Raw genomic sequence first — 24,922 nt, 5'->3', positions numbered from 1 at the left:
GTGGCCGGCCCCGGGCGGCGGCTGCTCGGGCCGGGAGGAGGTCCTCCGCCGCCCGCCTGGCAGCTCCATCCCGCCCGGGGGAGCGTGAAACGCTGCGGAAAGCCAAGCGCGTCTAGATTCCGCGGGGCCTGGCGGGGCGGGGGGTGGGGACGGTGTGGGGCGCAGCGCGAGGGCTGCGGAGGCGCCCCGCGGGGCGCGGTGGTCGGGGCGGGAGCCGGGAGCCGGGAGCCGGGAGCCCGGTGGCTTGGTCCGGCGGCGGGTCGCAGGGGCGCTGCGGGCGCGCGGGGCGGTGCATGACCGGCGCCCGCCGCCGGGGCTCGGGGTCGCAGAGCGGGCGCCGACGGTGCTCGCGCTTCCCCTCCTGCGGCCCAGCGGGGGCGGACGGGCGCGGGCCGAGGAGGCCGAGAGACCGCCGGCCGCAGGGTGGGCGAGGCGGGAGCGGAGAGCGTCGGGAGCCGGGCCTGGTGCGCGGGGCGGGCCGGGGGGCCGGGCGGGGCAGCGGGGGGCGCGGGCGCGGGGCGCGGGAGGAGCGTGCAGCGGCCGCACGGCCCGGGAGGCCCGGTCGCGGCGGAGGCCCTGCCCCGCGGCCCGCCCCTGGACGGCTGGAAGCCGGAAGCGGGCCGGGCCGGGGCGGCTCCCGGCTGCCGGGCGGAAGGGGAAGGCCCGGGCCCGTGCCCCGCAGCGGCCCTCGCGGGTCGCCGGCGCTCCCGGGCAGTGCGGGCCATGGGGCCTCCGCGCCGCAGGCCGCCCGTCCCCGCGGGGTCCGCCCCGGGGCGGCTGCTGCTGGCCCTGCTCCTGAGCCCGCTGGCCCCGGCTCGCGCGTCCCCGCGGCTCCTGGACCACCCGGCGCCAGCGTGCGCCCAGGAGGTGAGGCCCGCCGCGCCCGAGGACCCTGCGGGGGGCGGGGGGGGGGGGGGGCGAGGTGCCCCGGCGGGACCCGCGGGAAGCCTGTGCGGGGCTCAGGGGGACCTGCGGCGCGGGGGACGCTCGGAGCGCTGGGGCCGCGCGGTGGGCCGAAGAGCAGGGAGGGTTTGGGGGGGACGCGCTGCCGGGCGTCCGGGGCAGGAGGCGGGAGCGCGGCGGCGAGGCCCCGGGTTCGAGGGGGCAGAGGGAGGCGCTGGGCCGGCTGGAAGGGGGCGGGGAGGGCCCTTCCGGAGCCGGGGCTGGACCAGCGGCCTCCACGCCGTGCGCCCTGCGGGCCCCGGACCTCGAGGCTGCCCCCCAGGAGCCCCGCCAGCCCCGGCCTGCGGACGCGGGACCCGCTGGACCTCGGCCCCGCCCCCGCCCCCGCCCCCCAGACCCAGCGGGCCCGGAGCCCTGAGCGCGAGCCCCGACGGCCGTGCGGGCCGAGGGCCGTGCGGGCCGAGGCCGCCGGGCGGTGCCGAGCCGACACCTCTGCAGAGGGACGAGGGCGAAGCCCTGGGGACGGGGCGCGGGGTAAGACGCGGCCTTTCCAGCTCCCGCCAGCACCACCGCTGGGGCCCGGTCTGCACCCCGCTGTGCTCGCGGAACCACGGAGCCGCCCGACGGGCCCCTCACAGGGAAACGGACCAGCAGCAGAACAGCGTGCTCCCGTGCTCGTCCTCCGCTTCTCCCCTCCAAGCTGCCCGCTGTCTCCACTCCCTGTCCGGGTTCCTCGCCCCCCCCCCCCCACTGCTTCTCACCCAGTATCTGAGTCAGAGGATGTGAAACGACCGAGGAGATATTTCTCCTTATCTAATTTTGTGGAAGATTGGCCAAGAGGGTGGAAGATGAGTGACTGTTTAGCAGGAATTTTTTTTTTAACGTGAAAGATGTTGGGAAACAGTCTCGTGACTCCCACTTTTAGGCAAAGCAAGGGATATACGCTCAGCAGATCCTTCCCACAGACTTGGTATCAGCTATTCTACCCAGAGAATTCCATGTTCATATTTTGATGGCCCTTTGCCAGGAGCCTGCAAAATATAAGGAACTACTGTTGCTCTGGACGAAACTATAAAGAAACACCCTTGTGACCCTGATGTCCAGGAACTTAAATCCTCTAGGAGGGGAAGAGGCTTGAAGGTGCTCAGTGTGGTCTGAGGCATCCTGTAGCGAGTGCTCTCAGGCAGCCAGAGAGTATACAGAATTCCAAAAAAAAGAGAAATTATTTCCAGCTGGGATGTTCTTCACGGTACATAAAACATTTGGGCAGCCCTGAGGGGTGGTCAGAGCCTCCAAAACAGATGGTGGAACAGTCCAGGTGGCAGAAGGGAGCTGAGCCAAGGCCCCTGGGTGGGCAGGATAAGGTGTGTATGGTAGGGAAGTGAGAGAAGCTAGAAAGGCAGGTGGAACTCCGTGGTGACCTGGTGTCAAAGCTAGACTGAGGGTGAGAGTTTAATTGCTCAGTGGGAAGCACTCCTGAGAGTCATGAGCAGGGGCAGGGCTGCAGAGAGTTACACATCAACCAGAGTTGTCTGTGATCTCCCACATTCTTCCTTCTCCCCACCTAGCCTTTACATATACACCCAGCTCATGGCCCACTCACCTCCACACAGCTTGCCTGCTTCATGAACTAGTCCCCTTCAAAAGGAGGAAACAACACCCTTCAGATTTCTCTGCCTCCACTGGCATTTCAGTGGATGCAGCACAATATAGTGACGGGAGGGAAGGCCACAAATTTGGCCTGCAATTGCATCCCGACTTCACCACTTAGAATCTCTGCAAGCTTGGGCAGCCTAGGCCTGGGTCTCCTCACTTACACGGTGGAAGAGCTGGAAGTGCCATCACAAAGTGTGTCCGTACCACTTTCCAGAATATAAATGCCTATCCAAAGCCTGGATAGTGCTCAGTGACTCTCTCCCAAGACAGACAGGGGCCTTCTGCATGCTTGTTCTGTTCCTAGGCCACCAATGCAAGCACAGGATATAGGGGCTTGATAAATATTTGTGGAATGAAAGTCAGGGCAATGAGTGAATGAATGTCAAGCTCTGCTTCAAAAGCAGCCCGGGTGGCTCAGCGGTTTAGCGCTGCCTTCAGCCCAGGGTGTGACCCTGGCGACCCAGGATAGAGTCCCATGTCGGGCTCCCTGCATGGAGCCTACTTCTCCCTCTGCCTGTGTCTGTACCTCTGTGTGTGTGTGTGTCTCTCATGAATAAATAAATAAAATTAAAAAAAAAAAAAAAACAGTGATTACCTGAGACCAGGCATAGAGCTCTTTCTGGCTTCCTGGGTTCAAAACCTAGATGACTCTTTGAGTTCCCCACAGAAATCAGTATTGGAGTGACCATAAGTAATTGCATTTGCCTGAGCGGTCTCCTGGTTGGCCCTTCCCCCAGCCACACCTGCTAGCCCAGAGGAAAGCTCATGGCAAGACAGTGACTTGGATTTGGTCAGGATGAGTGTTAAACATACAATTTTATAGACGGGATGTGTGTTGTCTTACAAATTCTTTTATTTCCTGAGCACTTTGTGGTTTTGACTTGTGGTGGAACAACTGTTAGATTTAACCCTTATCTTCGGGTGGCCATGCCGAAGGCATGAGGCCATGCCTCTTTTCTCTTGTGAAAAGCTGTGTTCTGTGGACGCTCTTACATGTAGAGGCATTCTGGCAGTCAGGGCTAGGGTCATTGCTGGCACTGGTACCAACATAGCTGACAGATTCCTTGGCCATCCTACCCGCCTTCTTCCTCTGACTGCTCACAGGAGGCCTACCATCTAGAGACTGTAATATCAGGTAGCAGCCAGCAGCACATGGCAGTGCTGTGCAACGGGGAGGACATGCCAGGTCAGAAGACCTGGGCTCCAGGTCATGCCAGGTCAGCCTTCCCCACTCACCGGCTCTGCAGCCCTGGGTGGGTCACTCCACTACTGAGGAGCCAGGGTTCTCACCTATTAAAGACCGTCCCCTCACAGGGGTGATGGGGAGAGCACATAAGATGTAGGTAAGTGAAAGCACCAGAGTATGTGCACTAGCTTTGGAAGGTGCCAGGGCACTAACATTCCCCTGAAGCCCAGTGCCAGGCCCTGGAACGGGGGTTAACATGCACAGCTTCATTACACACTCACAACGTACCAGGCTGCACTATTGAGCCGACTGAGCCATTCTAGAGAGGCTGGTGATTGGCAGAGGGCCACACAGTTAGTGAGTGCTGCCCGGAAAATCAAAGCAGTCTCTGACTTCAGAGGCCACACTTTCAATGTTTATCAAGTGCACGGAGGTAGACACAGTGAAGTAAATTTCTTCTTTTTAATCTTCACCGCTATGGATGGAGAATATTGGCCCTACATGTTGTAGGTGTCCTTTTTATTATTCATGTGGTATAGCTGTGATTCAGAGCATGGATTCTGGAGCAAAAGTCACATGAGTGTCAGCTCTGTGGGGCCTTGGGCCACTTCACCGTCCACCCTGTGTCTCTGTTTTTTGATCAGTAAAGATGGGATAATGGGGAGCACCACCTGGGTGGCTCAGTTGGTTAAGCATCTGACTCTTGATTTCAGCTCAGGTCTTGATCTCAGGGTGCTAGAATGAGCCCTGTGTGGGACTGTGCGCTCAGCAGGGAGACTGCTTGTCCCTCTCCCTCTGCCTCTTCCCCCTTTGTGCACCTGCACGCCCACTCACTCTCTCTCAAATAATAAAATCTTTTTAAAATACCAGAGTAAAACCCAAACCAACAGATCTCTGTCCCAGCCCTCTCCACTCCCTAAAACTTTTTCCCAAAAATTATCACTTTTACTTCTTTTAGTTTTTTTTTTTTCCTGGCATTTGCCTCCACATTTCTAGATGTACTTATATTGTTTTTCTTGGTTTGTCAACGTTAGATATTAGCTATTGACTCATAATAGATAACAATTTTAATTTCTTACATTTCTTCTTCCACTGCGTCTCCTCTCGTGTCCCCATTGTAATTACATCACAATTCTAGTGAAACCCATCATCTGTTTGTAACAAGCGAGTAATCCTCACTGCTGAGGCAGATAAGTGTACTTTGATTATATTCCTTTCCTGGTGTAATTCCTTTTCCCTCCCGAGATGATAATTCCTTTAATTCCTCCACACTTTTCCATGTAACCAGTTTTTTTTTTCCTATCATATTTGTCAGGTGTTGCTTTTCCCCCACACATCAGATATTCCATCAGTTCCATTCCTTCGTCCCCCTAGAGAACTCCCTCCTGGAACCCCAAATTCTCCAGCTCCAGCCTGGATGGATTACAGTCTAGGCCTGTGGCACCTGTTGTACTAGGTATCCTGTCCTGGCTCCTGTGTCTTTCTTCCCAGAGTTTACCTCCCTCATTTTGCTGGAACATATCCTCCTGCAGTTTCCTAAGAAAATGTATAAGGAGATGAGGGATATATATATACACACATATATGTCCTCACACTTGTTTGATTAATTTGGCTGGTCACAAAACTCATAGGTTAAAGATAATTTTCCCTGAGAGTTTTGAGGGCATTGTTTTGTTGCCTTCTAGCAAACAGTACAGATGCTAAGGATGCCAGTGTCTTTCTGACTCTCTGTGTGTGGCACCTATCACACACATACACACAGAAACATTTAGATGTTTTTTTTTTTTTTTTTTTATTCCTGGTATTCCAGAAGTTTCATGATGTTGGGCCTTGGCCTGGGCTTTTTTTTCCAGGCCATTCAATGAACCTTTTTAATTTAGAAATATGTATCCTTTAGTTCTGGAGTGTTTTCTTTCCTTTTTAATTTCTTCTGTTTTCTGTATAATCTTCTGGAAATCCAGTTAATCATACCTTGATTCCCTGAATTGATTCTCTTAATATTCATATATTTTCTCTGCTGTGTTTGTGTTTATTCTACTTTCAGGGGAATTTCCTGAATTACAGCCCAACCCTTCTGAGATTTTTTATTTCCAAGGTTCATTTTTATTCCCTCCTTGCTCATTTTGCCACAGTATCCTGTCCTTGTCAGCGTCTGCTCTTATCTCTTTGAAACTGTTATAATTTTGTTTTAATTTGTTTTGTCCCCAGCATTGTTTCATTTCCTCCAAGAGCATTTTTTTAAAATTGTATGTTTTGATCTGTTTTTCATTACAGGAAGCCCTTCCTAAGTATCTGATACTCTTTGGCTGTCTGAGAATATTTTAAGAATAAGGTCCTAGTCATGATGAGCACTGACTAATGTAATGAAGTGTTCAATCATGATTGTATACCTGAAACTAATATAACACTGTATTTTAACTATACTGAAATTAAAATGAAAAACTTATTTTTTTAAAGATTTTATTTATTTATGACATGAGAGACACAGAGAGAGAGGCACAGGCAGAGGGAGAAGCAGGCTCCATGCAGGGAGCCCAATGCAGGACTCAGTCCCAGGACTCCGGGATCATGCCCTGAGCCAAAGGCAGACACTCAACCACTGAGCCACCCAGGCATCCCAAAATGAGAAACTTAATTTAAAAAAAAATTTGTTTAAAGAATATGGTCCTAAAAAGCTGATTAAATACTCTGTATAGATAAGGCTTATTGATCATTGGACTTTACTATAGGGGGTTGGGCTAATGGTGAACATGCCTGTCTGTCAGTGGACTTTCACATGTCAGAATCTGGAGGTCTTTTCCAGGGCTTGGCTGAGATCAGAGCAGGAAGAGAGAGGTGAGGGTTCCCAAAATTCTATATGCAGACCTTCATTTAACCATACCCCCTCAGCTTCTTTGTTTATACCTCCCTGGACACGTGAGACCTTTAAGACCTGATGCTTTAAAAGGTTCTGTTGGCTTCTCTCTTGTCTTATTCCCTTCTGCAGCACTCAGATGCAAGTTCCTCCACTTGGCCTGAGCCAGTTGCTTATTCCTCCTTCTACTTTGGCTTTTAAAAATTTGTTCACATCTTTTGTCCACTGATGCTTCCTCTTTGTCCATGAAAATTTATAAAAGTGTTCTCTTTCCCAGAACTTTCCTATGGTTTGGGGAGGGGGAGAAGATAATGTGTGTCCATGATCAACATGCCATGACCTCTAATGGAATGAGTTATTCTATATTTCACTGATACGCATATTTTTCTCTTCTGTTTAAATCTTGTCCCCTCATCTTCCCTTTCTCCATCTCTTCTGCTTCTGTCTCTTTACCCCCAGTAATCCATGTGTTAATGACCTGCTTTCTGTCTGTGTATTTTTATATTTTATATGCTTATTCAATCATATTCAAATATATGTAGATATATGAAAGGGTTTTTTTCATCACTTATTTCCATAGGAAATTGGATCATAGGATAAGAAGTTCTTTGCAACTTATGTTTCTCACTCATCAACACATCTTAAGCATCACTCCAGGTCAATAGAAATCTATGTAACTAATTATTTCATTTTTTTTAAGATTTTATTTATTTATTTGAGAGAGAGAGAGAGAGAACAAGTAGGGGGAAGGACAGAGGGAGAAACAGGCTTCGCAGTGAACAGGGAGCCTGATGTGGGGCTCCATCCCAGGACCCTAAGATCATGACCTGAGCTAAAGGCAGGTACCTAACTGACTAAGCCATCCAGGCACCCCTATGTAGCTAATTTTCTTTCATCTTTACATAATAATCCATAGCAGATAGTAGAATATGTAACCATTGTCTTGATGGACATTGGGATTCAAACTAGATCTCACATTATTCAGCCATGGGAATGCATGGGCATTCAATATCACAGAAAAAGAGGGAAAGTTAACCCATTTTTTAAAATAGCACAAGCTTAATTCTAAAACTTGATAAATTATGTACAGAAAAAGAAAAATGGGGACACCTGGGTGGCTCAGTCACTTAAGCATCCAATTCTTGATTTTGGCTCAGGTCATGAAATGGAGCCCCAGGTCCAGGCTCTGTGCTGGGAATTCTCTCTGCCTCTCCCTCTACCCACTTCCCCCTCCCCTTAGAAAAAGGAGGGAGAGAGAGAAAAAACTATAGACAAGTCTCACTTATGAATATACAGGCAAACAATTCTACATAAAATATTAGCAAATTTAACAAGTAGGATTTACTCACCCAAGACTGTGAAGTTGGTCCATTATCAGCAAATCTATCAATATAATTCATTTACATCAATAAATTGAAGGAGAAAATTGACAGCTATATAAATAAGTGCTAGAGAGGTCATTGATAAGGTTCCAAAGCCATTTTAATAAAAACTATAAGCAAAACCATAATAGAAGGAAAATACTTACATATAATAATGACTGTGAAAAACCAAGACCAAAAACAGTACCAAAAGGTGACAAGGCAAGCTCTTCCAGGAGGAAGAGGATACCCACCCACATCATTGTTAACCAACCGCCTTTTCAGACCCTTCCAACTTCCTCTTGGTCTGCATGAAAACAGGAGTCTTTCCTCATGTCCATCATCTTGCAATGGCTTTGGAGTAGCTATCATGAAATAATGGGGGGCTACCCAAATGGTATCTGTATTCCTTCCCTAGAAGAGCTTCCCATCTAAAGGTAAAAGAACCAGTTTATTGTCCTCTGTGGCCCAGTCCTAGGAGTTTCCAGTGGAAGAAGAAACAAGCATGTGCATGGAAGCTAATGTCCTGACTGGTCAGGAAACAGAGTGGCACTAGAGTGAGCAGAGGCAGCCGGTGCGTTTTGAACTTTGAGGAGAACCTCTCTGGGTTTCAATGGCTCATTGGGGCTCATGAACCTAGTGTCCCAGAAAGTAGGGTATGGACGCAATGCCATGCTTAGAGTCAGTCTGGAGCGTGCTCAAGGCTGTTATCCTTGTATCCACTTTGTGAATGAACCCAGGTGGCAGAGCGTCTTCTCCCATCTTTAACCCTGTCTCTCTACTCCCTCCTGAGGGAGAGGCTGGCCCCAGCACCCAGTGTACACCCCTATACCAAATCCTTCTGTTGTCCTGAAAATTGTATTCCTGATCTGCTTCACCATCTGACTTTCGACTCCACATGGCATGATTGGTCTACCTTTCCAGTTTAGCTAACTAGAAATACCGGAGCCTGAGTTCTTCCCTTGCTCCACTGCCAAATCTGAGGATGTGGAGGTCACCCCTTATAATAAGAGCTTCCATTTATTGAGTGCTTACTATGTGCCAAGCTCTAAGGAAGGGCTGCCAGTGATGAAAGAGCAGCCGTTAGGTGCCAGACCCTGGCAAATACTGTGTCGTTAGCAGGAATTGACATGATTCCCTGGGCACTGCAGCCAACAAAATTCCTCATAATGATTTCCTTAGGGCTTCTAGTAAGCTGCCTGTTTAACAGTCTGGGGGCACTGTATTACTTTATTTAATTGTACAGTTAACACAAATACATTTCCACTCTGAAAGTTTTTGTAAGACAGATTAGAAGTGGAAAGTGAGGGGCTCCCTCCTCCAGCCACACACTATCACCGCCAGCGCACTCCCTGCCCCTAGATCTTTATGTGTTTCATTGAATTCTCAGCAATGCTATGAAGTTTGGTACCTCTGGTTATTCTGATTTTACAGTTGAAGCAATCAAGGCCTGCCCATGTTTGGTATCTTGCCTAAAGTCACTTAGCTGGTAAGTGGTGAGTAGGTGACTCAGTTCCAAGGATGTGTGTGCCTGCCTTCCAGAGTAGAGCCAGCTGGCCAAACCTAAGCCAGTGATTACATTCTCTGATGTTTGTAAATAGGGCTTCTAAATTTGGCTCTCCCGAGCTCCCCTGGGCTAGAGTTCACACATACCACCAAAGTGGGAGGCAGCATCAGGTAATATTTGTGCTTCAGCTCCCTGATCTATAAAACAGGGCTGAGGATCACAGTTTGTCCTGAGCATGAGTGAGGATTAGTGAAAGATCACCTCCGAGTCACCCAGAACAGGGCCTAGCATCGAAGGGCGCTGGTAACCAGTTGGTGACTCTTCCTTGGCTGAGCCTGTCCCAGGGCTGTGGGTTTTGTTCCCCTTCTTGCAGCGCTGTTAGCCAGCAGGAAGCCCCAGGATAGCTGGAGGGCTTTTCAGCAGGATGCCCCTGGAGAGCCCTCTCCATATCTTTTAAAACTGGGGAGAAAAAAAAAAAAACTGGGGAGTTCCCGGCTATTAACAGCTACCAGAAAATGCCCTTTACGTGTTGTCCGGTGCACCACCTGCCATCCTGTTTTTCGCTGGATGGGCAGGTTGGGAGAAGTGAGAGGATGAGATGATTCCCTGCCCCAGGAGCGGCCCCCAAAACTGAGGTTGGTGCCGTGTACGTTTTATCCTGGAGCACGAGCCAGGGAAAGCATGGGGAGCCTGGCTTGTGAATTGCCATTCCTTCACGCCTCTAATTACCTCCTTCCTTTTTTCCACAGGGGCTAAACTGCACAGTCAAGAATAGTAAGTCATCCGTTTTTGCTCTTCCTGTTGTAGCCTTGTTAATAAAGTGCTAGCCTCATGTTGCTCTCTGACAGGAGTGCCGCCCCTGCACCTGGGCTCTGGGTGAAGGTTACACCTTTCAGTGGGAGGTGTCCTTGAGAATCCAGGATGCATACACCTATGTTTCTTATCAAGAATACCCATTATGCAAAAGTCAGAAAGTGAGAAACGGAATTGCTATTTTGGGTTTTGAAAATATTGTCTGGGGTGCTGCCCTGGTGTTTGTCTATGATACGATCTGATTTGCCAAAGCTTATCACTGAAAAGTGAGAGACATCTGTGATGTCGATCCTATTTTGTGTTTTAATTCAAGGAGGCACATACTTCAGGTGTCTGTGCTAATTAGAGATGAGCCCTGGCTTAGAAAATAAATCAACTTTTGTCACCACCCCATCCTTCCTGTGCCCTGTTTCACTGCTTTATCTCAAAACCAAGTTTCATTGCTTTGTCTCCTCTCCTGAAGTGCCCTTTAGACCTCTAAGATTTGCAGTGACTCTGACAAACTGGGGAAGACAGGGGCAGGGTAATAAACCGAGCTGAGGGTCACGGGCCCCTGGGTGTTCAAGGTCTAGCTCTCTGGAGCCGCTGCTGGGGCATCTTGCTTGCACACCTCATTCTTTTGCAGTTTCTTCAGGTTCTTGCAGAGCATGCAGGTCTCTGATTTCTGTGTTTTCTTGCTCCAGGTACCTGCCTGGATGACAGCTGGATCCACCCTCGAAATCTGACTCCTTCATCCCCAAAAGATGTCCAGGTCCACCTGGACTTTGCACAGACCCAGCATGGAGACCTATTGCCTATAATTGGCATCAGATGGACCCTGCAGACAGACGGTGAGTGGGCATGTCAGAGGGGCTCGGGAGGGTCTACCCACCTCCAGGTGAATCCACAGGCTAGACCACCCCCCTCTCCCACCAGACTCAGAATTGGGCTCCTAGTTCTGTGCTCAAGACACAAGGGTCCAGATTTCATGCTGAAAGCCTCCATTGTTTCATGAAATAAATGAATAAGTTTTTAGTGATTTAGATATTAACCCACGATGGTCTCTTCTCAAGCCACCATTCCTTCCTTCAGCCTAGAATCCTTGCTACCCTGGAAAAGAAAGTCAGATGGTTAATTCTCTGACTGCAGTACCAAATATTTATTGGAAGATGGTAGCACATTGGCCAGTGTGCTTTGTCCCTTGATTTAGGGGCTGGCATTTTTTTAAAGTAACCTCCACACCTAACATGGGGCTCAAACTCATGACCCCAAGATCAAGAGTCACCTGCTCTACTGACTGAGCCAGCCAGCCACACCAAGGGGCTGGCATTTTTTAAAACAACCGCCCCCCCGCCTACCCCAAACCTCTTCAGGGATAGAGAGTTGAAGTTGACAAGAGCCAGCCCCACATGTGTGACCAAGGCCTAAGGGAGGTCAGCCTCCTTATCAGCCTCCAGTCTCTGGTGCCTACCGCAGCCTCTCCAGGGCACACGGGGACAGCCAGGGTTGACACCCAGGCCATGATGCCAACACCCTAGCACGGCCTTTGCCTCTGGCCCAGTGTGAAGTTTCACTGGTCCTTGCCCAGCAGGGAAGTAAGTGTCTGCTGAGCAGTGGGCCCAAGAGTGAGCTGGAAGGAACAGGAAGTGGAGGGTTAGGTACCATGAGCAGATTTTCTCTTAAGAGTGAGTAAGCATGACAGGCAGGGAAGTGACACACCCAGTGGTTTGTCTGTTTTTGATCTGAGTCTGTTCGCCTCTTCTCCCTCCGACCTCCAGCCAGCATCCTCTTCCTGGAGGGTGCAGAGTTATCTGTCCTGCAACTGAACACCAATGAACGTGTGTGTGTCAAGTTTGAGTTTCTGTCTAAACTGAAGCATCATCACAAGCGGGTAAGCAGCCGGCCCCAGAGTAGATTGTGTTCTTCCAACAATAGTGAGGAGCAGAAGGGTTTTTGAAAGCTTTCCAGACATGCCCACCCCTGCCTTTGCTTCCGATTTTACCTAACTGTTCGTTGTAAGTCCCATGGAAAGGGACTTCCACGGCCCCCTTTCCTGCCTCCTTCTTTGTAACCCAGAGTGATCTGGGGCCTGCCTCCAGGAGGAACAGCTCTGCCCAGACCAGAGCGCTGTACTGGCTGGGGCACACTCAAAGGAGTGTGCAGCCCTTTCCATTTACTTTGCTTCTGGCTGCCCAGTAGTCATATGTTGATTCTCATCTCCTTTGTTTAAAGCATCGAATCACGGACTGTGGTCCCAGGACCCCCCTGCGAACCGGTTAGAAAGGTAGTATCCAGGGCCCCACCTCAGAGTTCCAGAATCAGAAACTCTGAGGGCAGGACCCAGCAATCTGTGTTTAACCGGCCTACCAAGTAACTCTGGGGCAAGGTCCAGTTTGAAAACTGCCTGTTGTAATCTGCAAAAGTGCCTGTTTGCAGATCTCCACAAACACACTCAGCCAAGATAGGTCCCTTCCCCTATACTTAATGATGATCCCAAACTTGACTGCTAGTGGATGGTGAGGCCCAGGTGCCTAGATCAGCTTAAAAGCAAAGGGCCCCCACCCCATCTACCCCCAGGCAAATTAGAATGGGAATTGGAATCAATATATGTCATCTGCACCATCCAGAAAATACCCTCTCACCTTCTGTTGTCTCTGCAACGAACGTGTCTGCAGGCTCAGGGTGAGTGGGGTCTGTAGCCCTCCCTCTGCCCTTTTGAGCTCCAGAACATTCTCAAGAGATCCTGGCTTTGCCATTTAAGGAGGAAGAGTCACTTAACAAATGGCTTTTAACTGCCCGTGGTGTGTTAGCTCTCCCAATAGCCCCGAATCCTCTGGTTCAGCTCCCTGACACCATCGTCCTGGAATCTGAGAGGGCTGACCCAGAGGAGGACTGGCTTTCCCCTCGTTGTGCCATATGTGACGCTACTGCCTACTGATGAAGCCAGACCCAGGGTTTTTAGGTAGACAGCAAAGACCAGAGGAAACCGAGGGTAAAGATGCACCTACCCTGATGCTGGATCTTGCTGTGAGGGTTATTTTCTTCCTCGTCACTGACCTTCCAGGAGGTAGCAGGTGGTGGACTTCTTGGGCACACGCCACTGGGTAAGAGCTGTGTGTGACCTGTCCAACCTCCCCTTCCTCCCTCTCTTCAGTGGCATTTTACCTTCAGCCACTTTGTGGTAGAACCTGGCCAGGAGTATGAGGTGACTGTCCACCACCTGCCCAAACCCATCCCTGACGGGGACCCAAACCACCAGTCCAAGAATTTCCTCGTACCTGGTAAGAGTGCCCTCCAAGCCATTCCTTCCACCACTCAGCTCTTCCTCTTTGAGAAGAAACCAGCAGGTAGCTCAGACATCAGCCTCCCTGCTCAGCTGGGCTGTGGCTGCATTGTCAGCATGTGGCTCCTTCGGAGGTGGTCGGGAAGTTCTTGCCCAGGAAGCGTCAGGAAGACAAGCTGTTCTCAGGAGAGTTTAACCCTTGCTTCGAGCCTTGTCCCAGCTCCCATCACCTTGCTCTGCACCTTTGTCTGTTTCATTCCCCGCCTGCCCTGCCTGGCTTTTCTGTCTTTACACTACATCCTACCTGCATTTCTCTACCACCATCCTGTGTGCGACACCGTCTCCTCTTCCCCCTGTAATCCATCCTGCCTGGGAAAACTGCTGGGTTTGTCTTCCAAAACATCATTTTATGTCTGTGTGCCTTCCAGTTCTCTGTCTTCCTCAGCATGCAGCCATGACCTACATTTCCCATTGTTTGAAGCCAACTGCGTCTGGAGCCGCAGCCCCCGTGAGGACCGGGTCTGTGACCTATACCCATCCATGCGAGCTCCAGAGCCTCACTGCCTTGCATAGAGTAGGCATTCAGGAACCGCTAGCAGGAACTGTTAGGGATGATGACAGCCTTCTTCATTCCTGGAGCACTCTGCACATGCACACACACATGCACACACGTGCACACACACATGGACACACACTGCCTGCTTACCCTGTCACTGCCTGACACGTTGTCGTGATATTTTTGTGACGTTACATTATGCCTTTGTTTTCTTTGGTCTCTTCTACTGGAATGTGCTCTCCAGAGGGCAAGGGCTCTACCTTATTCACCAGTCTGTCTCTGGTGCCTAAACCTGTGCCTGGCACATATTGGGTGCTCAGCAAGTGCTTGTCAAATGAGTGAGTGTCCCCAGTCCCCTCCCTTGTTCCTATAGTAGACCCACTCAGGCCCTATTCCTCTATGGCAAGTCCTACCTGTCACATGTCTTCTTAAACCAAAGTGAAAATGTTATAGTCAAGGCCACTGGGGAGGAGAGTTCAGGGAGGTGTCTGTGGAGCTGTGGTCCTCAAGGCCTTCTCCACGCCTGTGGAGGCATCATTGAATTATCTGGGAGCTTGTTAGAAATGCAGATTTTCACGGACCCACCCCAGACCAACTGGATCAGAAACTACCTGTGGTGAAGTATATAGGAAAGTGAGAAATGCTGCCATGAGGGGACAAAGTATTTCTGCCCGTGTCAAGAATCAGAGGCCAGCTGCAGAGAAAGCTGATGGGGGCAGGGTAGGGGGGAGTTGGAGTGGGCTGAAACTCTCCCTCAAAGCAAGCTCAGGGGGCATGCAGTTGAGTCTGGGAGGTTCTCTGAGAGAGGAGGTGTGGCACAGCCAGGTCAATACCCGGTTCTGTGGGGCCTCCGGCTGGGGCAGCAGGTCGGTCCTTTGAACTTTGAAGGGACCACCTTTGAACAGACTCCCCAGAAGGAAAGAGCTTGTTATCTATGGTGTCAGGAGTCTGAAAAGGCAGACTTTCTAAGACAGAGGCTCAGTGGTTTCCCCTTCTTCTGGGTTGGCAGGCTGCGAGGACCCCAGGATGAGGATGACCACACCGTGTGTGAGCTCAGGTAACGACGCCGGCAGCCTTGTGGTGGGGGTCTTGACTCGGATGTGCGCGCACACACACACACACACGCTCACCCTCCCTCCCGCTCTATCCGGGTCTGCACCCTGGCCAGGCAGCCTGTGGGACCCCAACATCACAGCAGAGGCCCTGGAGGCCCACCAGCTGCAGGTACACTTCACCCTGTGGAATGAGTCTGCCCAATACCAGATCCTGCTGACCAGTTTTCCCCACACGGAGAATCGGAGCTGCTTCCATCGTGTCCTGATGGTGCCCGAGGTAAGGCCGGCCCTGTCCTGAGTCCCGTCCGTAGCTCTGTGCTACTGCCTCCTCGGGTCCTGACAGAACTGCTGCCCGGAGCCTGGCCAGGTACTGTGTCTGGCTGCTCCCAGTTCTGCGTTGCTCTGCTCCTGTCCTTTCCTTCTGATGGTGGTGTCCAGGCAGGTCAGTGCTGGATCTTTCCTTTGGCTCGTCTAGTCTGATCTCTGCCTTGCTCACCTCCCCCATCCTTCTAGTTCCTCCTTCCCCACAGTCTCCCTGGTTCTGTTTTCTTATTCCACCTGTTGCAAAAAGGATCTGAAGAGTTTTAAGATATTAAGACAAAGGGGGAATAAAGATGAAACAATATGAAGCCAGCATGGGGCTACTGCAGAAACCATGTGTCTGGCCTTTGGCTTATGAACACAGACTTGTCTCCACGGTCCCTAGCAGCCAAAGCAAAGAGAGAAATGCCAGTCACTAAATGTGTTCCCAAGCCAACAACGAGCCGGTTGCCCCAGGGAAATGTCTTCTTTTCTGGAATGAAAGCCTGGGGAGCCTTTCTGGGGACAGCCTTCCTGGGGGAGGTGGGCAGCTCGTGCCCAGCCAGCCTGACCCACTCGCTCCCCTCCCTATAGCCCACACTCAAGGAACACCATCAGCGGGCCAACATCATGCTCACCGGGTCAAGCTCTAATTGGTGCTGCCGCCACCAAGTACAGGTGGGTGAATGTGGTGCACGCAAGTGTGGGAGCACCTGCACAGGTGGGCACTCCTCCTGGGGGACACAGTAAGGAAGGCGCCAGCTCAAGGACCCGTGCTCTCTCCGAGGACCTGGCTCCCTGGTCCCCCAGGGTTCCCTGCCTGCAGAGACGGCATCTCTGCCTTTCCTGGCCCCATACTCCAGGCCTCCCCTGGACAGGGCTTTTTTGGCCCCCTGTAGCAATAGGCCACCTTCCTGGGAGGCAGGTGGAGATCCTGGGGTAGCTGGCCAGGGTCTGTTGCCTATGCTGGCAAGGAAGCAGTAGTGGAGAGGGCCCAAGCCCCCCACCCAATGTCTCAGGGTCCCACTCTGCCCTGCTCTCACCACTCTCCCAGATCCAGCCTTTCTTCAGTAGCTGTCTCAACGACTGTCTCAGACACTCCGTGACTGTTCCCTGCCCAGAGATTCCAGATGCTCCAGGTAGGAAGTCTATCGCTGCTTTGAGGCATTTTAGGGAGGAGAGTGAATGAAGGTCATTCCTTGACTTGAGCTGAATCCTGACTTGGTTCTAAGGGTGGGGGCGGGCTTTAATTTTCCTTGGAGGTATTCAGGCCTGCAATGTGGGGCTGTGGAGACACTCCTGGGTTGGACTCTTGACTGCCTGTCCTTAGCTGTGCAGCCGTGGGCAAAATACTTAACCTTTCTGATCCTCAACTTCTGTGACTAAAAAACTGTAATTATCCGAGAGTTCCAGTCTGGGCCACAGAGCATGAGTGCTTTACCATGTTTGCTTCTAATCCTCACAAATGGTAACCCCTCATACCATGAAGGAGAGCATCCCTCCCCCAGCTCATAGATGAGGAAATAGAGGCACAGAGATGTCCAGTAAGTCGTCCAAGATCACACACCATGGAAGTGGCAGCGCTCTGGGTTCTGACCCCAAGCCCATTCCTGCCCCCTGCGCCACGGCTGCCTTTTCACTCAGAAGCGGGGCAGAGAGCCGCAGGCATCACATCAGCCTAGAGGAGAGGCTGGCCTCCTGGGTGGGAGTTGGGGCGTCTCTCAGTAGACCAACAACCGGCTGCTGCATGGAGATGTTGTCATGAAGTTTAGCAGGTGCCTGGAGCGCTCAGTGGAGGGCCGGGGTGGATGTTGGCAATGGGTTTTGTAGTAACTGCTAATAATGAAGAACACTGTTTCCCTTTGTTCTCATTGCAGTCTCCATTGCGGGTAAGCCCAGCCATCCTTCCTGTCCTTCCCCAGGGGCCATTCCTCAGGCCACATCAGAAGTTCCTGCCTAAGCCTCTCGGGAGCCAGGCAGACAAGGCTGAACCCAGAGGCCAGCCCGGGGGCCGTGGCACAGGCCAGAGAGGACAGCCCGGGGGCCAGGCAGCTGCGCTGGGGACCTCCGGGCTGCTGTAGCGGGCCACTTCAGCCGCCTCACTATACTGTTCCGCCCCCCACAGACTACATACCCCTGTGGGCTTATGGGTTCATCACGGGCATCGCCATCCTGCTGGTGGGTTCTGTCATCCTGCTGATCGTTTGCATGGCCTGGAGGCTACCCGGTAAGGGGCAGGGGCTGTGGGGGCGCATCATGGGGTTTGCTCCTCTGTCCCCCTTGCTCCCTGTGTCCTCTTCTTTCCGCTCCCGTCTCTGTGAGGCTGTGCTCAGAGGGCACCCTTGAGTGCCAGCCCTCCCATCTCAGATGAAGTCCTGACACTGGCTCTCTCAGGCCACGGCAAGCTCGGTGGTCGAGGGGTCAGCCTGCAGGAAGGCTGACCTGGGCTCAGATACCAGCTCCAGCACTTACTACCTGGGCAAATTACTTCATTCTCTGAGCCTCGGGTTCCTCTTTTATAAAATGGGAATTATAAAGATACCCACATCATAAGATGAATATAAGGATCACACAAAATAACATACATGGATTCTTAGCATAGAGCCTGGCATGTATTTGCTCGACATATGTCAGCCACAATTATGTTTATTGCTACTGAAATCAATAGTATTAAAACAGACTGGATGGAAGTTGCTAGGAAAGGGTTTCCCTGCATCAGACATGATCAGCCAGGCAGATGGGAGAACCTGAAGGAGCTCATCCTGCAGCCCCCAGGCTCGTACGTCAGTCGGGGAGAACAGTGAGGGACAGCATGATGTGAGAGAGAAGGTTCTGGGTGGGCTCTGAGCTCTGCCTCCCTGCTTTGCAGACAGAGGCAGATTGCTTAACAAACCCTAGATTTGGTTTTGTCTTCTGTCAAATGGGGTGATAATGCCTCCCTCTCAAGGTTGTGATGAGGATTAAATGGTACAGCCACTGGAGGGGCTGCCTAGGGGGTGCCCATAAGTACCCACTCCCTCTCCCTGCAGCCCTCGCTGGTCACATTCTGAGCAGGAGAGCCCATGGGCCTTTGGCTTCGGGGCTCGGCCCTCCACGGCCCTCCACAGCCCTGGGCCCTTCCTTCAATGGCCTGAGAGCAGTTTCCACACTGACGGCTTAGTCAGCATTCAGTATGGATCATCATGAATTATCATTCGAGGGGAGGAGTACCGCACCAGGCATTGGAAGACCCCCAGAGAGGACCCTTCTCCGCAGGGCTGTTAACAGGGTCAGGGAAGTTCACATCTCTGGGAGCACTTTGAAGATGTATTTAGTTTAGAGAGTGGGGGAGGAGCAGGAGGAGACTCTCCAGCAGACCCCCCACTGAGCACCAGGCCCCCCACGGGCTCCACCTTCTGACCCTGAGATCACGACCTGAACAAAAACCAGGAGTCTGACGCTTAACCGATGTGCCACCCAGGTGCCCCATGAGTGCTTTATAAACTAAAACTCGCTCTAGATGCCAGCGGGGCCCTCTGCTTCATTTCTGCCTTTGCACTTCCGGCCTTCTTTCGGAGTGCCCCGCACCACGGGCTGAAGAAGAGGATGCTCGTCCCACGGTCTTCTGGTAGTTCTGGACAAGGCCCAGAAGGTGGAAATCGGGACTCAGGCTCTTGGGGTCTTATTTGGCCATCCGTGGGTTCTGTCCATCCTGCCACGTCACTGAGGGACGGCCTCCTACACCGCAGGTTCCTTCTTTGTATCTCTGAGGGAGCACTTGCACAAGAACGTTGTTTCCCTCCTCGCGCCAAAAATACTAGGAGGAAGTGTCATAAGCAGGCAGTGTCTGAAGCTGTGTCATAGGCCTGTGCAAGGACGCTTCTGGGGGCCTTCCCTGCACGGGGCATTTCCTCGGGGGCAGGAGAGGTCACCACTGTAGGAGCAGTGCAGAATGCTTGAGACTCCTGCCGACAGCACGTACTGTGTGCCAGGCCCTGCACACAGTCTCGCTGAATCCCTGCTGTACAGACCCACTCACAGAGGAGGGTGCTGAGCTTCAGACATACCAGTAACTCTCCCAGGCCTCACAGCCATCCCCGGCACACCTGGCGCTCACACCTGGCGGCCCCTCACAGTGCAGGGCCTGCCCTGTGTCGGGGTGGGACAGCATCCCGTCACAAGCCCCAGCAAATTGATCCCTATTTCTCTTCCAAAAAAGCTGCTTCAGTATTTTTTTTTTTTTCTTTCAGGGTCTCATTGTGAAAAATACGGTAATGACAGTAAATACACAGGTCAGTGTTTCCTGGTGTGGGTGGGCTGGGTTTGGTGAGTGTTGCTGTGGGAGGCATAACGGAGGGCTCTCCTGCGGTTTAGCTCCTGGCTTCCTTCAGGAGGCCTCACCAGGGAGGACCTACCTTCTGGGACCCCACACAGAGGGGACCGCAAATGGTGAGGCTAGGATAATATGTTTGAAATCACCTGGACAAGCAAAGAAGGGAAGGGCACCATCTTTTATGAAAAGAGTTCCTACCTAGAACAGGTTTGTATTGCAAAGGCAGACCTTTGGACCTTTTTTCTTTTTAATTACAATAATTAAAGTACAGGCTAAAAGACAGATAGGAATCTTGAGAAAGAAATTCACCCTCCCATAAGGCATCAGACTGTGATTCTTTGCAGGCAGCCAGAATGAGTGAAATAGCAACATTTGGCTTATTCTGAGGCCTTGGTTGTATCACTTACACTAGGGAGCCAGTGTGTGCCTAATCCAGGCTGCCCCCTGGGCTGCCCAGCTAGGAGTGCTGCCCTTGGCCTGTGGTTTGAGGATGAGCACAGGTGCACACCTGAACCTGTGGGCCTGGCTTTCCTGCTTTCCTTCTTTCTCTCAGATATCCAGCCCAAGACCAGCCTGACCCCTCCACCCCTGAAGCCCAGGAAGGTCTGGATTGTCTACTCTGCTGACCACCCCCTCTACGTGGATGTGGTCCTTAAGTTCGCCCAGTTCCTGCTCACTGTCTGTGGCACTGAGGTGGCCCTTGACCTGCTGGAGGAGCAGGTCATCTCAGAGGTGGGGGTCATGACCTGGGTGGGCCGCCAGAAACAGGAGATGGTAGAGACCAACTCCAAGATCATAATCCTGTGCTCGCGAGGCACCCGGGCCAAGTGGCAGGCCATCCTCGGCTGGGAGGAGCCCGCCGTCCAGCTTCGGTGTGACCGCTGGAAGCCCTCGGGGGACCTTTTCACAGCAGCCATGAACATGATCCTGCCAGACTTCAAGAAACCAGCCTGCTTCGGCACCTACATCATCTGCTACTTCCGTGACATCAGCAGCGAGAGCGATATCCCTGACCTCTTCAACATCACTTCCAGGTACCCACTCATGGACAAATTTGAGGAAGTTTACTTCCGGATACAAGATCTGGAGATGTTTGAGCCTGGCCGGATGCACCGTGTTGGGGAACTCACAGGTGAGAACTACCTGCAGAGCCCCAGTGGCTGGCAGCTCAAGGAGGCTGTGGAGCGGTTCCGGGAATGGCAGGTTCGGTGCCCTGATTGGTTTGAGCGTGAGAACCTGGGCTCAGCAGATGACCAGGACCTCCCGTCCCTGGACGAAGAGGTGTTTGAAGAGCCACTGCTGCCACCAGGAAGAGGGATCGTCAAGCAGAAGCCCCTGGTGCATGAACCTGCCCCTGAGGGCTGCCTGGTGATAGATCTGCTTGTCGGTGAGGAAGGAAGAGGACCGTCAAGACTTGAACCTCAACTTCAGCCCCAGGGAGAGCTGATGGCCCAGACCCTGCAAACTGTGGTGTTCCCAGTGAAAGAGGTCCCTTCCGCTCAGGCGGTGGAACCTGTCCCTCACACCGTTGAGAGCAGCACAGCTGGCCGGTTGGCCGTGGTGGAGGGAGATGAGGCCTGCCCGCTGTTGGAGGGTTGTGGCCCTTGGCGCAACAGCGTCCTCTGCCTCCCCATGGACTCGGAGGAGCCTCCCCTCTGCAGGACCCCGATGGCATCACCCAGCTACCTACCAGAAGACGTAAGGGAGCAGCTCGAAGGTTTGATGTTCTCCCTCTTAGAACAGAGCCTGAGCTGCCAGGCCCAGGAGGGGTGGGACAGAGCCGCAGTGGCCCTCAAAGACTTCCGCACACCCTACGAGGAGGAGCAGCGGCAGTCGGTACAGTCCGACCAGGGGTATATCTCCAGGAGCTCCCCGCAGCCCCCTGAAGGACTTATGGAAATGGAGGAAGAAGAAGCAGAGCAGGACCTGGGAAAATCGGCCAAGCAGCTCTCTCCTGAGGATCTGGAGAGCCTGAGAAGCCTCCAGAGACAGCTCTTCTTCCAAGAACTTCAGACGAACTCTGGCTGGGACAGTGTGGAGCTGGAGGTGCCCTAGGGCCTCCCCAGACTCAGGGTGTTGAGCAAAGGGAGTGTGTGTGTACACGAGTGTCTGTATATATGCATCTGTTCATGTGTGAAATGTTTGCCTTTAAATGTAGACCTTGGGCAGCTTCAGTGGCTCAGCAGTTTAGCACCGCCTTTGGTCCAGGGCGCGATCCTGGAGACCCGAGATCGAGTCCCACGTCGGGCTCCCTGCATGAAGCCTCTCTCTCTCTCTCTCTCTCTCTCTCTCTCTCTCTCTCCCTCTCTCCTCTGTGTGTGTGTGTCTCTAATAGATAAATAAAATCATAAGATAAAATAAATGTAGACCTCTTGATCCCTGGGCATCCCCCTTAATTTTCTCTCTCTGACCCTCTGGCCATGTTCTATCCCAGCAAGAATCCACAGCCCCTTCCCAGGAGCTAGTGACAGAGTGTTCTTGAGTCTCCATCATGCAGTCATCCAATCATCCAGCATTGATTTTGCACCTGTTAGGTGCCAAGCATCTGAGATTAACAAAGGTAAATTGCACAGGTGCCCTAGCCACCAAGGGGCTTGATGATTAGTGAGAGTGACAGATTAGTAAACAGGATGGTCCTGTGCAATGAAAAGGCTTAGTAGAGGTCTGCCCAGGGCTGTGAGGATACACAGAAGGAGCACCTGGGCCAAGAGACAGTGGTTGGAGAGGGCTGGTCCCAGGGGAGGGGGCGGTGCGAGGTGGTGGAGAGGCCGGAGCCCCTGTTGGAAAAGGGCTGTGGCCAGGCTGGGGGGTTGGAGGGCTGGGCCATCAGCTGGGTAGCCTGGCATTCCTTTGATGTGGTGAGCTGCTATCCTGCAGACAAGGGTCCTGAGGACCAAACATACCTGAAAGCCACCTCAGATCATTTTTGGAAAGGATAGAAATGTGTGGTGGGAAATCTAACAGCATTCAGCTGGGAGAAAAGTCTGAAATCCTGAGCTCTCACTTCGGCGCTGCCGTCAGTGGGAGAGCTACGGCAGAGGAGTCTCTGGGACTGCGTGGCCGGGCCCCTGGGCAGCAGGGCCCCCAAGCTTGGGAGGCCCCAGAGCTGGGACCCCAGGCCTGAGTGTGAGGTGTGGAGGCCTCACAGCAGGTGGGCGCAGGAAGGCAGGGCAGGAGCGGGAGGCACGCAGAGCCCGGCACCTCTTTCGGGGCAAGGAAAATATGCCACTCTGTACTTAGGAGTCTGACGTTCAAAGACAGTATTTGAGGAGAGATGCTAAGGCTCAGTGTTTGAAGAAGTTTTTCCTGAAGTGCCCCTGGGGAGAAACTGGAGGCTTCTGTCTGCCTGGGGTCCCGGTGAACAATGCTGGGATGCTGTCTGCTGTGGACTTGGGTGTGCTCCGTTACCTGTCCTCGAGCCCCTCAGCTGGAGCTCCTGGCTTCAGTGAAGGGGGGAGGACTCTGACAGGTAATGGGAAACCAAACATCGCAGGTCCTGTGTGTGTGTGTGTGTGTGTGTGTGTCCCACACATGCATACACGTGTGCAAAAGGGGGAGTCTCAATAAAAGAATGAATAAATTCATTAACTCTGGTAAGAACGCCTGCTAGTTATTTTGAGTCACATGTTGCTATAGGTCAAGAAGCTCCTGGCTGTGGAGTCCCGTCAGTAGTGTGATTTCACCGCACGGCGATAGGGCCTCCGGTCTGGAGCCCAGGCAGGGTGGCCCGTACGCAGCCTGACAACAGCAAAGGACCAGGGGGGGCAGTGCTGCAGACGGGGTGTCTGTGTACCCCCAAAATACGTATCTTCACACATCCTCAGTGTGACAGTAGCGGAGGCACAGGTGATTAGGTCATGAGGATGGAGCCCAGAGAGCCCCCTCGGCCCCTCCACGAGCAAGAGCCCAGCAAGATGGTCACCTGTAAGCCAGGCAGCAAGCTCCCGCCAGACACCCGGTCCCCCGCTCCTTGGTCTTGGACTCGCCAGCTGCTAAACTGCAAGAAATGTCTGTGTCTATAGGCTCCCCAGTTTATGGGTCCTGTTCTAGCAGCTCTCCCAGTCTGAGACCGTGAGCGAGGGAGCTGCAGTCTCCCGGCCGCCGCCTCTCAGGCTCTGTGTCCCCTCCAGCAAGCTGGAAGTGGGCCTCCCCGGCTCCAGATGCCTACCAAGGTTTCTGGGACGTTTCCCAGCTTCCAGAGTGTGGAACACCACGGCGACTCTCCCTTGCTGGAGCCATGGCTCTCCATCGCGGTAGACTGGCCCCAGCCAACGTGGTCCCGGTGCCCAGAAGCATACTATCCATTTAGATTGCATTCCCTGCAAACCTTGAATTGTAGCTTTGCTGGCCTTTGAGGCCAAGTGTCCTCAATTAACATTGGTCACTGTGTCCCCTTTCTCTCCAGGACTGCCACTCGCTTTCCTACCAACATTAGTGAGATTTGATACACTTACCATCGTATCGGCTGGCCCTGTGCAGTTCAATGGCTTTTAAGAATTCAGAATTCAGCAACCAGCAACATAATCAATTTTAGAACATTTTTCTTACCCCAAAAAGAAATCCGACACCCCTTAATCCTCACCAACCTCCCTAAACTCCCTCCCATCTCTGGGTTTACCTGTTGTGGACATAACATACATAAATGGAATCATGAAGTTCCCAAGGGCTTCTGGACCGTTTAATGTCATTCCTGGGTTCCTCCCAAGATCCTTGCCCTTCCCGAGTCCCCAGTCTCATACTGGCCTTTGCTCCCCATAAATGCAGGAGGTCCTATCAACCTGTGGTGTCTGCTGTCAGCCAAATGCCAAGAGCTTCAGGAGTATATATAAATAAAGCCTTGCCTTTCTTTTTGTATTATTGTGAAACGTGGCTAATAAAATCCTGCTTCATCCAGAAATGCCATTCCAAAAACAGATGTCCTCCAAGCTGTGACTTTCCTACCACTCAAGCCCCTCTCCTCTTAAATTTTTTATTTAAATTCAATTTGGTAGCATATAGTATAACACTCAGGGCTCATCCCATCAAGTGCCCTCCTTAGTGCTCGTCACCTAGTTACCCCATGCCCCCATCCAGCTCCCCTCTAGCAACCCTTTGTTTCCCAGAGTCAGGAGTCTCTCATGTCAAACCCCTCTCTTAAACAATACAGCAGAAGCAGCT

The 24,922-nt window shown here is 52.5% G+C and overlaps 1 protein-coding gene across 3 annotated transcripts; it reads left to right on the top strand.

Annotated features, from left to right (window-relative positions):
* The first annotated feature begins 704 nt into the window (after window positions 1–704).
* Window positions 705–23,365, top strand: IL17RA (interleukin 17 receptor A). 3 transcript variants are annotated; one of them, XM_038576267.1, is made up of 13 exons: window positions 705–867; window positions 10,217–10,241; window positions 10,964–11,110; window positions 12,038–12,150; window positions 13,414–13,540; window positions 15,108–15,155; window positions 15,267–15,430; window positions 16,048–16,131; window positions 16,508–16,592; window positions 17,331–17,342; window positions 17,579–17,680; window positions 19,683–19,724; window positions 20,319–23,365. In XM_038576267.1, the coding sequence occupies exons 1-13, from the start codon at window positions 724–726 to the stop codon at window positions 21,818–21,820; spliced, it is 2,595 nt and encodes an 864-aa protein (XP_038432195.1). In that variant the 5' UTR covers window positions 705–723; the 3' UTR covers window positions 21,821–23,365. The 3 variants fall into 3 exon arrangements, with proteins under 3 accessions (XP_038432195.1, XP_038432196.1, XP_038432197.1); XM_038576268.1 differs by lacking the exon at window positions 17,331–17,342; XM_038576269.1 differs by lacking the exon at window positions 17,579–17,680.
* Window positions 23,366–24,922: the final 1,557 nt, after the last annotated feature.

Source organism: Canis lupus, chromosome 27 (genome assembly GCF_011100685.1).
Source record: "Canis lupus familiaris isolate Mischka breed German Shepherd chromosome 27, alternate assembly UU_Cfam_GSD_1.0, whole genome shotgun sequence".
NCBI lineage: Eukaryota > Metazoa > Chordata > Mammalia > Carnivora > Canidae > Canis > Canis lupus.
This window is presented reverse-complemented; position numbering and strand designations above follow the sequence as displayed.

Excerpts from the sequence above, each read along its gene's own strand:
- IL17RA (XM_038576267.1), top strand. The coding sequence starts at position 724 with ATGGGGCCTCCGCGCCGCAGGCCGCCCGTCCCCGCGGGGTCCGCCCCG. Across the intron at positions 13,541-15,107 it reads CAAGAATTTCCTCGTACCTG|GCTGCGAGGACCCCAGGATG; the intron begins GTAAGAGTGCCC and ends CTGGGTTGGCAG. Across the intron at positions 15,156-15,266 it reads CACACCGTGTGTGAGCTCAG|GCAGCCTGTGGGACCCCAAC; the intron begins GTAACGACGCCG and ends CACCCTGGCCAG.